The sequence below is a fragment of the Trematomus bernacchii genome, unplaced genomic scaffold (genome assembly GCF_902827165.1).
Source record: "Trematomus bernacchii unplaced genomic scaffold, fTreBer1.1, whole genome shotgun sequence".
NCBI lineage: Eukaryota > Metazoa > Chordata > Actinopteri > Perciformes > Nototheniidae > Trematomus > Trematomus bernacchii.
The window spans coordinates 13,225,967-13,240,023 of NW_022987564.1; the positions used below are offsets into that span (position 1 = coordinate 13,225,967).

The following is a 14,057-nucleotide window of genomic DNA, read 5'->3' on the forward strand; positions in this document are numbered from 1 at the left end:
GTTAATATGTTTTGATTTTAAAATCGTACTATATTCCTGAAGTAGACCTCACTGGTGCCTTCTCTTCACTCTTTCTTGTTTGATGCCTTCAGGGTCCGCTCTTCCCAAATCGCATCACATCCTGACACTGAGGGACCTGGAGGACACCCGGCGGCCTCGCAGGCTCTCATCAAGAAGCCGCTGCAGTTCCTCGCCAACAGACAGCGACCCGTCTGTGCCGATGACCCTCCGCTCTGGAGGCACCATCCAATCCAGGTGTGCTCTGTTCAGCTCCCCTCCAAGGACATCCAATTTGGGGGCAGTGTCTCCTCCTCTGTCACGACAAAACTCAGTATCACCACCAGTCTGGAGCTCACCACCCCGATCCAACTCCAGCATTACTGCAGGGCTATCACCTCGGCAAGGAGCCATCACACACTCCCCCAGAGGGAGGCAGAACTTTAAAATCACCACACCCATTTCTGCAGAAGTTCCTCAGGACTTCCTAGCATCGTCTGAGGCAGAAGACGCAGCGGTGGCCACGACCAATGGGATCTCACTAGCACCTGGTAACCTAGAGGAGGAGGTGGCCCACCTGATGGCCCAGGAGCTGCCGTACACGGTGTTCGACACGGACACAGAGGTAGCCGTGGCCTCCATGCTGAATGCTAAGCTTGACTTTGACGAGGCTCTGCTTACTGAGAACGTTGGCCTTCACTGTGTAGCACCGGGCGGGAGGGAAGAGGTGGAAAACATAGTGCAAGATTTGCAGATGCAAGAAGACCACCGGGAAAATGACTCTGAAGTTGAAGACTCAAGCCATTACTTTAAATTTGCCCGCACAGTTGTGTGTGATGCAGCTAGCAGCTCGGACGCCTCAGCACAGCTCACTTCAACGCAGTCCATCTCCCAGTTAGATGGAGCGGACGGAGGGTCGGAGAGTGATGAAAGCGAAACGATCGATGATGAAGCTCAGGAGGACACAGAAATAGAACATGGAGGGAGTCAGATCCACAGCACACATAATACACCAACTAAGCAGCTGACAGTCACTCTTCAGAGGTTGGATTCAATCTACAGCATGCCAAAGTCAAGCCATGACCTTGAGGTACATGAAAGTACTCCACCGTGTGATATCCTTGAAAATAGTTATGAAAATGACGAGGTGTCAGTTCAGGAGGAAGAAGTTCCCATGAGCTTTGAAACGCCAACAGCTCAAGCGGATCTGTTTCTGGATTCCACCACAGGCCATTTTACTTCTTCTGAAGTTGGCACTGAAGTTGGCACTGAAGTTGGCACTGAAGTTGGCACTGAAGTTGGCACTGAAGTTAGCACTGAAGTTAGCACTGAAGTTAGCACTGAAGTTAGCACTGAAGTTGCCACTGAAGTTGCCACTGAAGTTGGCACTGCTGTGTGCACGAATAATATTGAATTAGGCCTCAATGAAGACAGCTGCTCATCGGTCGACTCTGTTGAAGGGTTTAAAGATGATTTGAAAGACCCTGACTACTCTCCAGATCGTGCTGAGGGTCAGGAGCGTAAAACCAAAAAGTCTCCCACAGCGCCGATGAAAGCAATCATCATAAAGACAAAATGTCCACCAACAAACCTCCATCGCTTGTCGCCAAAACCTTGTCTTCCACAGCAGCGCACCTTCAAAATGATGTTGCCACCTCGGCCTGTACAGGTTATAAACAATGCTTCCCCCGCTGTTGTCACTGTTCCTCGCACAATCACCTCCCCGATCATGATCAATGGTTTAAACGTACCCATTCAGGCTGCTGCCACACAGGGACGAACCATCGCCATTCGCCTGGACAACCCGACAGGAAGTCAGCAGCAGGTTGCGATTCAGAATCAAGCCGCAGCCACTAGCTCGCCGGCTCCCGCCCCTCAGGTCCTGTTGGTCAACCGACAGGGTCAGATCCTGATCAAAGACCCGAGATCCAACACTTATCAGACCCTCAGCACAAACTCTCCTGCCTACAATAAAATAAGCCAGATTGCCAAGATTCTCCACAGCGGGAATGCTTTGCAGCGCTCGGTCCCTCGTGTTGTGATAAAGCCGCGGTCCAGCCTCTCCTCCACAAACGTCCCCTCCGCCAGTAACAACACCACAACCACCGAGAGAAAAATCATCGTCAGAGTGATGCCTATGAAAAGCGCCGCCGCTGCAGCTGCCACGACCCCGGTGACCCTGCAGACGACCCTGCAGACGACCCTGCAGACGACCCTGCAGACGACCCTGCAGACGGCCCTGCAGACGTCCCTGCAGACGTCCCCTGAAGCACGTTTCTCTAGCATTGAAGCGAGCACAGCCCAGGCTATCATCGACAGAGCCATGGCCACCCACCGCGAAGTGCCAAAGACTACACCCCTCATCCTCAGTAAAACTTGCCGGCCAAAGGTCAGAAAGCCATTGCCGGTTCAGGCTTCAGAGGTCTCAGATCAGTCACCAGCTGCACATTCAGAATCCCACAGCAGTTTAGTAATCGAACCAGCACTAGCCTCGTCATCACGCCAGCAGGTCAGAGTCAAGAGAGTGTCGGTGGTGTCCGGACGATCCTCCAATAAGAAATCCAAGATGGACTTTTTGAGGGATCCCTCAAGTGAGCTGGATCAAGTTAATGACGCTAGGTATTTAAAGATTCCATTCTTCTCTGCAATGCATGTTTAAGTTAGTACCTGTGATAATAACTATTAAAAAGGATGAGAATGGATAATATTTTTCTTATTACTAATGTCATTCGATTCTAAAAAGAAAAAGGATTTTCTGTTTCAGTCTGAACTTATTGTTAGTGTCTACCTACCAACATTTGAAAATGTTACGATAAATAACAATGCTGCTTTTCTTAAAGGGATATAACTTGGAAGACACATTACTGATAAATGCAGCCAAATTACATTTTAATAAATCACAGTACTCCTTTACATCAAGGAAAAAGCTTGAACAAGACATTTCCAGCAGTAGATGCAGAGTTTGACGCCAGTTTTTGCAACCCTCAGCTGTCAGATAAAACATGGTGGCATCAATAAAACTTGATGACCCTGGAGGCGTAGAATTTCAATCAATCGCATAACGTTTTAGTCTCAAGTCTCAGGAATAAGTCATTAAGTCATCAAAATCTTTCTCGATTTCTTCCATTAGACCGAGTGGTGTGAGGATTAAAGCTCCATCAATGACGGACATCCTTGATATGGACCAGGAAAAAATGTCACATGAGCCTGAGCAGTTAAGGATTACCGCTCCACCTCCTCCTCCTACACCCTCCAGGTAAGTTCATCTTAAAGGATCTCTCAAAAAAGAGCCTTATAACTGTGCTATAAAGAAACAAGAATGATTGGAGTAATGATTGCTGTTGTGTTTCATGAATTTAATGATCAATGTTTACCCATCTCCATGTGCAAGATCTTATGTATGCTTTTAGTATTTCTTGCTAAATTGGCTTATTTTGGAGATGACCAAATCATGCCAATTTTTTACATTTAATTGACATGTGTTCATTTTTCCTCAAAGGTGTTGTGGTACTTAATTATATAATGTTTTACTTAAATGTTTGTCCTCTCTGTTCAGGCACCCTCGGGTTGAGACTCCGCCCGCACCTGTAAAAGCCAACAGTCCCATTCAGGGTAAAACACACACGTGGGTCGGCGCTCGCCACGGAGACCTCTCTGAATGGGGCCCTTATTCAGGTTTGCAACTAAACATTATCTTCAATTGTTTTAAACATTCAGAGACTAAAACTTTTGTATTCTGGCAATTTTAGATCTTGTTCTTAATTTGCCACACATTATCTATCTCTCTATCTCTTAATATTGACCTTAATACATAGGTGTTTGTTTAACTATGCTTTCTGGAAATGTAGCACCTTTTTGTGATAACTATTTACCTGTACAGGTTTTAGCTCAGAAGAAGATGCACCTGCAACCAAACACAGGAAGAGGACGTACATGAACCAGCCCCACCTGCGCTTCGAAATCACCAGCGAGGACGGATTCAGTGTGAAGGCTAACAGCATAGAGGGTAAGAGCTGCGTGTGTTCTGTCCTTAGCTCTGAATATGTTAACAAAGCTAACCTAGTAGCTGAGGTATAATCTTCTAGGTGTGTTGTGCTTGGGACACTGTTTTGGAGCTGGCTTATATCGTAACCTAAAACTAAAACGGAGAAAATAAGTGAAAAATAATGTCCTAATCTGAAACTAAACAACAACAATAACAACATATCCTTTCAGGAAAAACAAAATGTAACTGATACGATATTGCCTGGTTACAAATGATGTTATCATAGGGACTGAAATAATACTGCCAATTTTGGTTACATTAAACCTCTGGCTTGAAGAGCCTTGACATTCCAGCAGATGGCGCTATGCTGCAATTGCTTTAATCCCTTTTTAGTTTTTTGCATGAGTAATTAAATAACAAGAACATGATTTAAATATCCTACATTAACTGCCATTTAACCAAGCTTTTCATCTTAGGTCTAGTGTTTTCTTCTGGGTGTATTGGTGAAACAGTATTTAAGATGATTACCGAATTAAACGTTTGTGAACACTTCTACACTGTTCTTAACAATATTTTAACTAAAACTACTGTTAATCTTAGCATGGATTAAAGCATTTGAGACAAGCAAAACAAGAGAGTCTGGTCAGCTTGTGTGCAGTTTAGTCCTCACACCCTCTTATCTCCGCCCCCCCCCCCTCAGTGGCCTGGCGAGCGGTGATTGACGGCGTCCTTGAGGCCCGTACAGGCTTCCACCTGAAGCAGCTGCCTCTGGGCGGGATGAGCGGGCCGCGGGTGCTCGGCGTCGTTCACGATGCTGTCATCTTCCTGCTGGAGCAGCTGCATGGTGCCGCCAACTGCAAACGCCATCGCTTCCGCTTCCACCGCTGCGAGAACATAGAGGAAGAGCTTCCTCTCAATCCAAGCGGCTGCGCTCGTACTGAAGTCTACACACGGTACAGTTTTTTTGTCATAACTGGATTTATTTGTAGGAGTTCATTTGCTTAGGGCTTAGGGTTGGTTTGTGTCTTCTTCTTGTTCAGTAATTTAAATTGCAACTCAAAATGAATTTACTTTTTTCCCTATAATCAGGAAAGCGACTTTTGATATGTTCAACTTCCTGGCATCGCAGCACAGAGTGCTCCCTGTCATGGTGGGCCCCTTTGATGAAGAGGAGGATGAATTCCCACTTAAATCTTCCAGGTAAGAGGATTACATTTGTGGCACTTTATGATCCAAGCTTAAAAATCTTAACTTGAACAGTATTATTCCAGGTAGTAATTTATCTGCCCCTGTCCATGGTGACGTCATCCTTTCTGTGTCTCACTCCCACAGGCGAGCCACCAGCAGTGAGCTTCCCATGGCAATGAGATTCAGACACCTGGAAAAAATCTCCAAAGAAGCAGTAGGAGTTTACAGGTAAAAAATGACAAAAAGACAATTTCATTAATGTCCAAAACATCTTTTGTTAAAATGTATTTAACTGATCCTAATCTGAAATCCTTTCTTAGATCTGAAATTCATGGTCGCGGCCTTTTCTGCAAAAGAAACATCGAGGCTGGTGAGATGGTGATCGAGTACGCTGGCACCGTCATTCGCTCTGTGCTGACTGATAAGCGGGAGAAATATTATGACGGCAAGGTTAGAAAAAACACGCACTATTATACTGTATTAGTCTTCATAATCACACTCAACTTATTACGATTATACAATATTCAGCAGAATTTAAGGGGTAAGGTTAGAAAAACAGGGTGGAATAAATGAAAGATAGTATGGTATAATGTATTTCCTTTTACAACTGCCTGGCAATTACAGCATAATAGCACACGGAAAAGGCAACATACATGGAATCTCAAACTGTTTATTTACATAATTAACATCTAGCTTTTTGAAAATATGGTCTGGGAAAAAAAAGTCTGAACATTTCTAAAAGTATGTTATTCCAAAACAGAAAAGATTTGTCCAAAACCTGATAAAAGTCCAGAAAATGTTGATATCTAACACTCGTAACTCACACTAACATAATCTAGATTGATGGATTGCTCTAAAGTTAAGAGTAAATATATGTATTTTAGATTTTGGGCTCAACAGTACCTTTTTTTATTCTTTAAGATGTTCCATGTACTGAAAATGTGAAATGTGATGGTTTCCCCTCCCTCCCTCCCTCAGGGAATCGGCTGTTACATGTTCCGCATCGACGACTTCGACGTGGTTGACGCGACGATGCAAGGCAACGCGGCTCGCTTCATCAACCACTCCTGCGAGCCCAACTGCTACTCTCGCGTCATCAACGTCGACGGACGCAAGCACATCGTCATCTTCGCCCTGAGGAAGATCCACCGGGGCGAAGAACTCACCTACGACTACAAGTTCCCCATCGAGGACGAGAAGAGCAAGCTGCACTGCAACTGCTCGACGAGGCGCTGCCGTCGCTTCCTGAACTAGTACAACACACACTCGCACACTACGCACAAATAGCCATCTTGACAAATGCACTTGAACTCAGGAGGCTGACTCTGATGAACTGATGAAGGCGACTGTTGTGACGTAGCCATGAGGGAATTCTCTGATACACAGATCTGCTTTGCTTTGTTGGAAACATAATTTATAGACTGATGGAGGATATTGCTGTCCCCTGAACTGCTGTGAACCAGAGTAGAGCCATATGTTTCTGATGAGTACTATTTATGTAAATGCTGGAGTGTTGGTCTGTGAGAAAGTGCAGTTAAATTAAGGACAATGCACCTTTTTGGGGGGATTTTTGTACCGTTTCACCATCTCATACACACATTCTTACTTTTCTACATTGAATTTGTCAGGAGCCTCTGCTAGAAGGCAATTATTACCAGCTACAAACAGTGCAAGCTAAGATAGCCCGATTGCAGCTATTACTGTTATGCTGGTATATTTGTAAATACAAGGTCACAGAGGAGGATGAGGAGAATTTATTCAGCACCTTACTTTGACACGACCTTCTCCAGCAGCACTGGTGTCGCAGCAGGAGGGACGTTCAAACACATTCATCTCCAGGCAACTGTAGTGCAGCTGCATTTTAACTTCAGTCTGGAGACCACAAGGTGCTGGGGACATTTAACCCAAAAGGTAGTTTTAATATAGTTACTCAAACCCTTTTTCCCCCCCTCAGTTGAAATGTCCTGTTTTTATTTGTGACGGCAGAAATGCTGTGATCTAAATGCTTTTATCCTGCAATTACTGTCTGTTCTTTATCTGTTCATTTGTAATGTTTGTGTATTTAAGGTCTATAAGGGAGAGTTCCCTGGTGCAGCCAGGGTTCAAACTGAATATAATGATTTTGCTCCGCTGAGTCCCTTATACACCTTTTTGTATTTTTGTATATTTGAACAATAAATGTATATTCAACAAGCTGATGGAAATAAATGTGTTTGAGCTTTTAACTTTCTATTTGTAAGTTGAGGTTGAATTTATAAACCGAAGCTATTGCTGAGTTAATCAAAGTTTAAGTTACATTTCACATCCTCTTGTCTCTCACAGTTGTACTACCTCAAATATATTATGAAGCAAGATTTAATGAATTTGACGACTCATTTGGTAAAATAAAGATTCCTTATTGTTCAGTTTCTAATCATTACTTCTTGATAAAACAAATAACATCAATAATAATTCTTGCTATTATGCCTGCGATCTACCCCTTTGTGCAGCTGAGTTTAGCGACTGGATCTAGACAGATTTGAGACATTTTAGTTAAAAGGCTGAATGCTGTGGAAATATGTTTTCTTTTATTTATTGACACGCAAAGCTTTGTTACTCAATTGGCTTATTATGGATCCTTGCCTGTACAAAATTGTATAAAGAATTTCTAAACCTGTTAAATATTTTTTTACCTTCAATTTCTTTTTTAATTTATGTTCAATAAAGATTGGAAATGTTAAAATGTGCCTTGGATTTTCATATGATTTCAAATCAGTAAACATATTTTGTTAATGGAGATAATTAAGAGAACATGTGCTGTATAAATACCCATATACATTTTAAATGTGTCTTTTTTAATATTTTTTACATTTATGGTATTTTTTGTGTTTGTCTTTTTTCCTGATTGCGGAACCAAGAAATCTACAGATCAGTGACAAACTAAAGAACATTTAAAAAAAGTGTAAGGGTGTTAACCTGCAGCAGGTTTGTGCTCAATGGCAAATATAAAAGCCTCTAAAGTCTGCTGACTGTTTGAAATATCTCAATGTCTTCAGTTTGTTTTATATCTGGTGACGGAGGATTCATAGCAGAATTATATTAATCTTTAACAAACTATTTAGAATCCTCTATTGTCCTGTTTCATTACATGAGTGTTATGTAAAGGGGCCCTGTTGTGCTTTTTGAGGTTTTCTCTTTCCTGTAGTGTGTTGTATAGGTTTTCTTGCATGTAAAGCAGGGGTGTCCAAACTACGGCCCGGGGGCCATTTTGAATAGACCCTCAGCAAATTCAAAAAGTATAATGACTTGAGTATAATAAACTTCTGCTTGTCTTATATTGTACTTCTTAAATATATATGTTCAAATATATTACACAGTATTCATGTGTTAAAAAGACCACTTTTCAAATAAATTCAGTCAATTAAAGTTGAAAACATGTAAAGCCAAATAACACATTTACATAGCAACCTTGAAATATACCCTTCATATTTCCTCTTATAAGCGATCTGAAGCTTCTGTTTTAAGGAATGAGCTGCTAACAAGATAAATGAAACTCTATGGAGAGCTGTGATGTAGGCTGTTTTTTTCTTACAGCATTTTCAAGTTTACCTACATTGGATTGATTTTTCCAACTTATAACTTGACTTACAGTATGAGGCGATATACCTCACCTCTGGGAGGGGCCCAGCCCTTCGTATATCTTTCTGTATGTGGCTCCTCAGTTTGGACACCCCTGATGTAAAGTGTCTGCAAAGGCTAAAATCCCAAAGTTCATACCAGTTATCTGGGCTGTGGTTTCAGACAGAGGGTGAAAAGAGTGGCTGCAGCCAAAATACCTTTTTGAACATTAAAGCATGTAAACATGTCACAGTAGAAGCACAAAACACAACTATAAAAAACATTAGCATAATAGTTCCCCTTAATTTATTGACGATTTCCCTTAATTTGTCACCTATCTGTATGCACAAGTATTTCCTTTACGTTGATCCTTTTTTCTAGCGTTGCTGTAGTTTTGGAAAGAAAGTCTTATCAGGTTTGAGTGGATCACTGATAAACCTATTGAATGTTCCTGCAGCGAACTGCTGAGTAAGGAGCACCTGCTCAACTGCTGTCTCACATATTATTGACAGATAAGAAATGTGACATCAGTTCAGTGCACATCAGCATCTAAAACTGGACTCCTCTCCTGCATTGATTCTCAAAAGTGCTGGCGTCTGTGAAAAGGTTTCATATTCATTATCTACATGATCATGATATATGTATAACTTAAATATCTGTGATGGTTAATATATGTTTTACTTTACTAATAAATATATAACTCTGTACCTGGTAAAAAACGGGCTATTTTAAATGTCTCTTAATGTTGAGTTCCCTATGCTTGATTTTTCCCTCCTTTTAAATGTTTTGTGTGTGTTTTCAGTTGTATTCACACTGCTGCCTCCCTTAGCCAGGTCTCCTTGAACACACATACAAACACATATTCACGAGTTCTGATCTACTCAATAAAATGCACATAAAACATAAAAATACCTAATTGCTGAACACATAACAAGTTTGCTTTTTAAACAGAGTTTAATCTATTAGTTCTGATGTCGTTCAAGGTCTTTTTGTTGCCTGCAGCCATATGGCTCTTTCCCAGAACAGTTTTGCATTTTACCTTCCCGACCTTGAGAAATGTGCGAACGTAAAGAGCAGGAGGCGTATATAAAGAGTTACAAGCTGAACTTTCTCTGACATTCAAAAGATAAGTTACCATGAAGGCCCTGATATTCCTGGCTCTGCTTGGAGCAGCGTGTAAGAGACTTGCCGATCACTTTTTATTTCTCTGGTTTTGATAAATGAATATTTCTGCACTACGGGACCTTATAGTTTAAAACAATACTTTTAACTTATTAATGGTTTTGTTTATTTTTGTATTCATGGTAATAAAGTGACCTGATGTGCTGTTTCAGTTGCTGCTGAGGAGGAGAAGGTTGTCGGCGGGTACGAGTGTCCCAGAAACTCGGTTCCCTACCAGGTGTCTCTGAACGCTGGATACCACTTCTGCGGAGGATCCCTCATCTCCAGCCAGTGGGTGGTGTCTGCTGCTCACTGCTACAAGTCGTAAGTACAGGAAGTCACAATGTTTTTCCCCTGAAACCCGAGTCTGGAATAATACTTTTCCTCATCAAGCAGATTTTTTCTTGTAACCTCAATCCCTGGTTATTTTTTGAAAATCTTAAATAAGGTAATCATGAATCATAACGTCCCACTGCATAAGAAAAGGAGAAACCGAAAGATGTTGTGAGTTGGTTCTTTTGTACATTTCTGTATTTTTTAAATATAATTGTATGTTTTACTACTCTACTATGATAGCAAGCTAGAGTTACACCAACTAGAGTTAATGCTTTGTAATCACAGTCAGTCAAAAACGTAATACATCTGAAATTAGATAAATACAGTATGCATTTTTTTGTATTGGAAAAGCATTCGTTTAACATTCATAATTTTACAAAGCATAAATATTACTGCAAGTAGATTCACATGTAAAACCAACATGTTTCAGTATATTTGATAACCATTTTATGTGTGGCTCTCCAATAATTTTATTTTATAACATCAGCTTTCATTATTTATAATTGTAGCTTAGAAATGACAATAAGCAAAAGAGAAAGCTGTTAGATGCGATAAAATATTTTAAATCACATTCAATTCTTCCATCAGGCCGAATAAGTCTGACCTCGAAGGTTTAGTCTACTCAGTCCACTTAGTGCAAACCCGTGGAAAAAAGTCTTGGGAATTTGAAGGAAGACTTCAACCTTTCCAAAATATATATTTCATATATTATTTATATCCGTTTATCAATAGTGTGGCTCTGAATTAAGCCACTTCCTTTTGACAGACTTACTGCCTGCTGCTAGAAGTTTTGTATACGTTTATCATTGATAATCCACCCTTTAAATGAGATCCACTGATGTATGTGGCGCCAAATACATTATGATTGTAATTCATTTAAAATATTTCTAAACGTAACTTTCATAATTCCACCAGTCGTATCCAGGTCCGCCTTGGCGAGCACGACATCGCTGCGAACGAGGGCATGGAGCAGTGGATCGATGGAGTCAAGATGATCAAGCACCCACAGTACAACAGCTACAACCTGGACAACGACATCATGCTGATCAAACTGAGCCGTCCCGCCACCCTCAACAGCAACGTCCAGACTGTGGCCCTGCCCAACCGCTGCTCCCAGGCCGACGAGAACTGCATGGTGTCCGGCTGGGGCAACCTCTCCGCCAACGGAAGTAAGGGATGACTCATGCCCAGGGTTATTTACAGAGTTACACAATCACATAACAAAACACATGTCATTATAATCAGTCACTAAGAAAACATATGTAGTTCAAATGTTTTTGATTGGTGATTCAAGGAGTTACATCCGGAAATATTATTTTCAGTAAAAAACGTTAATTTAAAAATATAGCAGTTTTTTTGCTCTGTTCCCATCTTAATTCCGGTTTAATACAAATTTGACAGCAATTAAAACATTTTGTGGAGCTTTATCGCCCAGTTAAAAAAAATTGTTAAAACCTTATCCCGAAGTAATCAAATACAGCTCAGGAAAAAAATTAAGAGACCACTCAAAATTGTTCTTAAATCTCAATCTCTACATGTATGGCAGCCATTCCATTCCAGTGTCTGTTGAATGCCAACACAGGGAAATGTTGTCAGTAGTTTACAGAATAAAAACAAATTTCATTTCACTCAAACACATACCTATAAATAGTAAAACCAGAAAAACTTATAATGCTGCAGTGGTTTCCAGAGCTGTATATATAAGGATTCATTTGCAAAATGGGAGTCATTTAACTTTCCATTGAAAAATGAAGTCATCTTACTTCACTCATAATATTTGAATATTGGCAGATACAGTAACTAAGACTTTCCTTCCTGCTCCACAGACGACTTCCCTGACAGGCTGCAGTGTCTGAGGCAGCCCATCATCGATGACAGGATCTGCAAGAACGCTTACCCCCACCTCCTCACCGACAACATGCTTTGCTCCGGATTCATGAGCGGAGGTGCCAGCAGCTGCCAAGTGAGTCGGACTGAACCACAGTGAACACACAGGGGTCAGGATGTGCAGGAGTGTGCATTTCTTCCAGCAGTACACAGACACACTATAGCACTTATTTCACTGAGCATTTAGATGATATACTCCTTCAATGCAAATGCTGCATGAATCCACTCTAAAATCCTTTAATTATAAAACAGATACGTTTTCAGTGTACCCGTTTTCAGTGTACCTGTTTTTAATTCCACTGCCACTGCTGTGTCTGTATTGATGACTGCAGGAAGATGATGCAACAGTATTGCAAGAGACATTTTAAATCACTGGACATCCTTCATTTTTTCAGCAGAGTCCGATAATTACATGCTTCTCATGGCATACACTGATTAAATATCCGATCATTTAAAAAAAAAAATGTCTTATTTGAAAAGAAGTTGATAACCTGTAAAAGTTATTAGCGCCTCTAAGGTAAAAAAAGGCCAAGATGCAGTGAGCAAAGAAAGATGATAATTCCACAGCTTTGAGTGTGTAGATTTTGGGCGTTTTAATTAAAAACAACTTGGTATATGAACGGCTGATCATTGACAGGCTACAATTAAATTAGCGGAACAATAAATAATAATATAAATTGATAATCCTTTTGCCCTGAACCCGATATATATAGTTCACCCCTAGGTTTTTATATGTATATGATCAATGTGACTTGAAAGAAGCTTAAAGATTACAGGTGCTGTGGGTACAGTTGGATGATGATGAACATACAGTATATGATATACTTATTAAGCAGTATATAAAATAATAAAGAGATGTATTTCTGTGAAAAATAGTCTCTCAATCCACAACTCTCAACCACCTGCAGCAGTTTTGCATTATAGAGCAAACATCTGTCAACATATTTTCATTCATAGGCTACAAATTATACAAATGGGTATTACATGTCATTCCATGGGATCTCCTTTTGAAACCTTCAGAAAGACAGTTTGAATGCAATGCCTGCCATGTACCGTGTTTGTACTATTACAGTAAAATGTAAACCTGTGTCTTCTTCTGCTTGTGTTGCAGGGAGACTCTGGTGGTCCTCTGGTGTGTAACGGTCAGCTGCAGGGGGTCGTGTCCTGGGGTTATGACTGCGCCATGCAGGGACATCCCAGCGTCTACGCCCGAGTGTGCCGCTACAACAGCTGGATCAGCAGCACCATGTCCAGCAACTAAACACACAGTCGCCCATACATCCACATGCAAGCTGACTTTGTAACACCATACTGTTGTTATATTTGTATTTTTTTCATATAAATCTTATGAATCACATGTTAAGGCATGATATTCAAAAGAATCGGACAAATAAAAAATATTTCATTAGCATTCCCCAAATCTGTTTTGTTTAATACATTGAGTTTCAAAGTTATTGTCAACTAAACATGCTTTGTGTTTTAACTTATTTTTAACTTATTCTGTTCTCTCACAAGGCCACTACTGTCTTGAAATTCATTTTAAAACTATACATTTTGGCAAAACAGCCAAGTATAATAGTTAATTTGTACTAATTGTACTATAGACACATGCATGTCTACAAAATGCTTCCTGCACTCTGGGCAATGGAGTGATATGTGAGACAAGTAACTTGTGTAAATAAGAAGTAAGGCATAACTGCATTTTATTTGCCTTTGCATGAGTTTCTTTGATAGTTCTTTATAAACTTTGCTGTTTCTTGTTCGCTGAGGAAATCTAAACATACAGAGGAACAGATACTGACAGCAGAGGGGAGAGCCACGCAGACATATCAAACAGGAAAGCATGCGCATGGGTCATAACTATAATTAGGGATGGCAAGACGGTATATATTAAACTTAAGGACAT

General features: G+C 40.8%; 2 protein-coding genes across 4 annotated transcripts in view; both read left to right on the top strand.

The window, feature by feature from the left end:
- Window positions 1–7,892, top strand: part of kmt2ba (lysine (K)-specific methyltransferase 2Ba) — a 30,476-nt gene extending 22,584 nt beyond the window's left edge. For all 3 annotated transcript variants that reach the window (XM_034124238.1, XM_034124239.1, XM_034124240.1), the window contains 9 exons: window positions 93–2,616; window positions 3,128–3,253; window positions 3,554–3,672; window positions 3,878–4,003; window positions 4,683–4,935; window positions 5,072–5,182; window positions 5,315–5,398; window positions 5,491–5,620; window positions 6,149–7,892. In XM_034124238.1, the coding sequence (XP_033980129.1) occupies window positions 93–2,616; window positions 3,128–3,253; window positions 3,554–3,672; window positions 3,878–4,003; window positions 4,683–4,935; window positions 5,072–5,182; window positions 5,315–5,398; window positions 5,491–5,620; window positions 6,149–6,424 (3,749 nt within the window). In that variant the 3' untranslated portion in view covers window positions 6,425–7,892. The remainder of the gene's footprint in view (window positions 1–92; window positions 2,617–3,127; window positions 3,254–3,553; window positions 3,673–3,877; window positions 4,004–4,682; window positions 4,936–5,071; window positions 5,183–5,314; window positions 5,399–5,490; window positions 5,621–6,148) is intronic.
- Window positions 7,893–9,862: 1,970 nt separating this feature from the next.
- LOC117477557 (trypsin-3-like) lies at window positions 9,863–13,564 on the top strand. Its single transcript, XM_034124241.1, has 5 exons — window positions 9,863–9,943; window positions 10,102–10,252; window positions 11,180–11,433; window positions 12,091–12,227; window positions 13,263–13,564. Exons 1-5 carry the CDS (start codon window positions 9,904–9,906, stop codon window positions 13,410–13,412), a joined length of 732 nt encoding a protein of 243 aa, XP_033980132.1. The 5' UTR covers window positions 9,863–9,903; the 3' UTR covers window positions 13,413–13,564.
- Window positions 13,565–14,057: the final 493 nt, after the last annotated feature.

Excerpts from the sequence above, each read along its gene's own strand:
- LOC117477557 (XM_034124241.1), top strand. The coding sequence starts at position 9,904 with ATGAAGGCCCTGATATTCCTGGCTCTGCTTGGAGCAGCGT. Across the intron at positions 10,253-11,179 it reads GCTGCTCACTGCTACAAGTC|TCGTATCCAGGTCCGCCTTG; the intron begins GTAAGTACAGGA and ends TAATTCCACCAG. Across the intron at positions 12,228-13,262 it reads GAGGTGCCAGCAGCTGCCAA|GGAGACTCTGGTGGTCCTCT; the intron begins GTGAGTCGGACT and ends CTTGTGTTGCAG.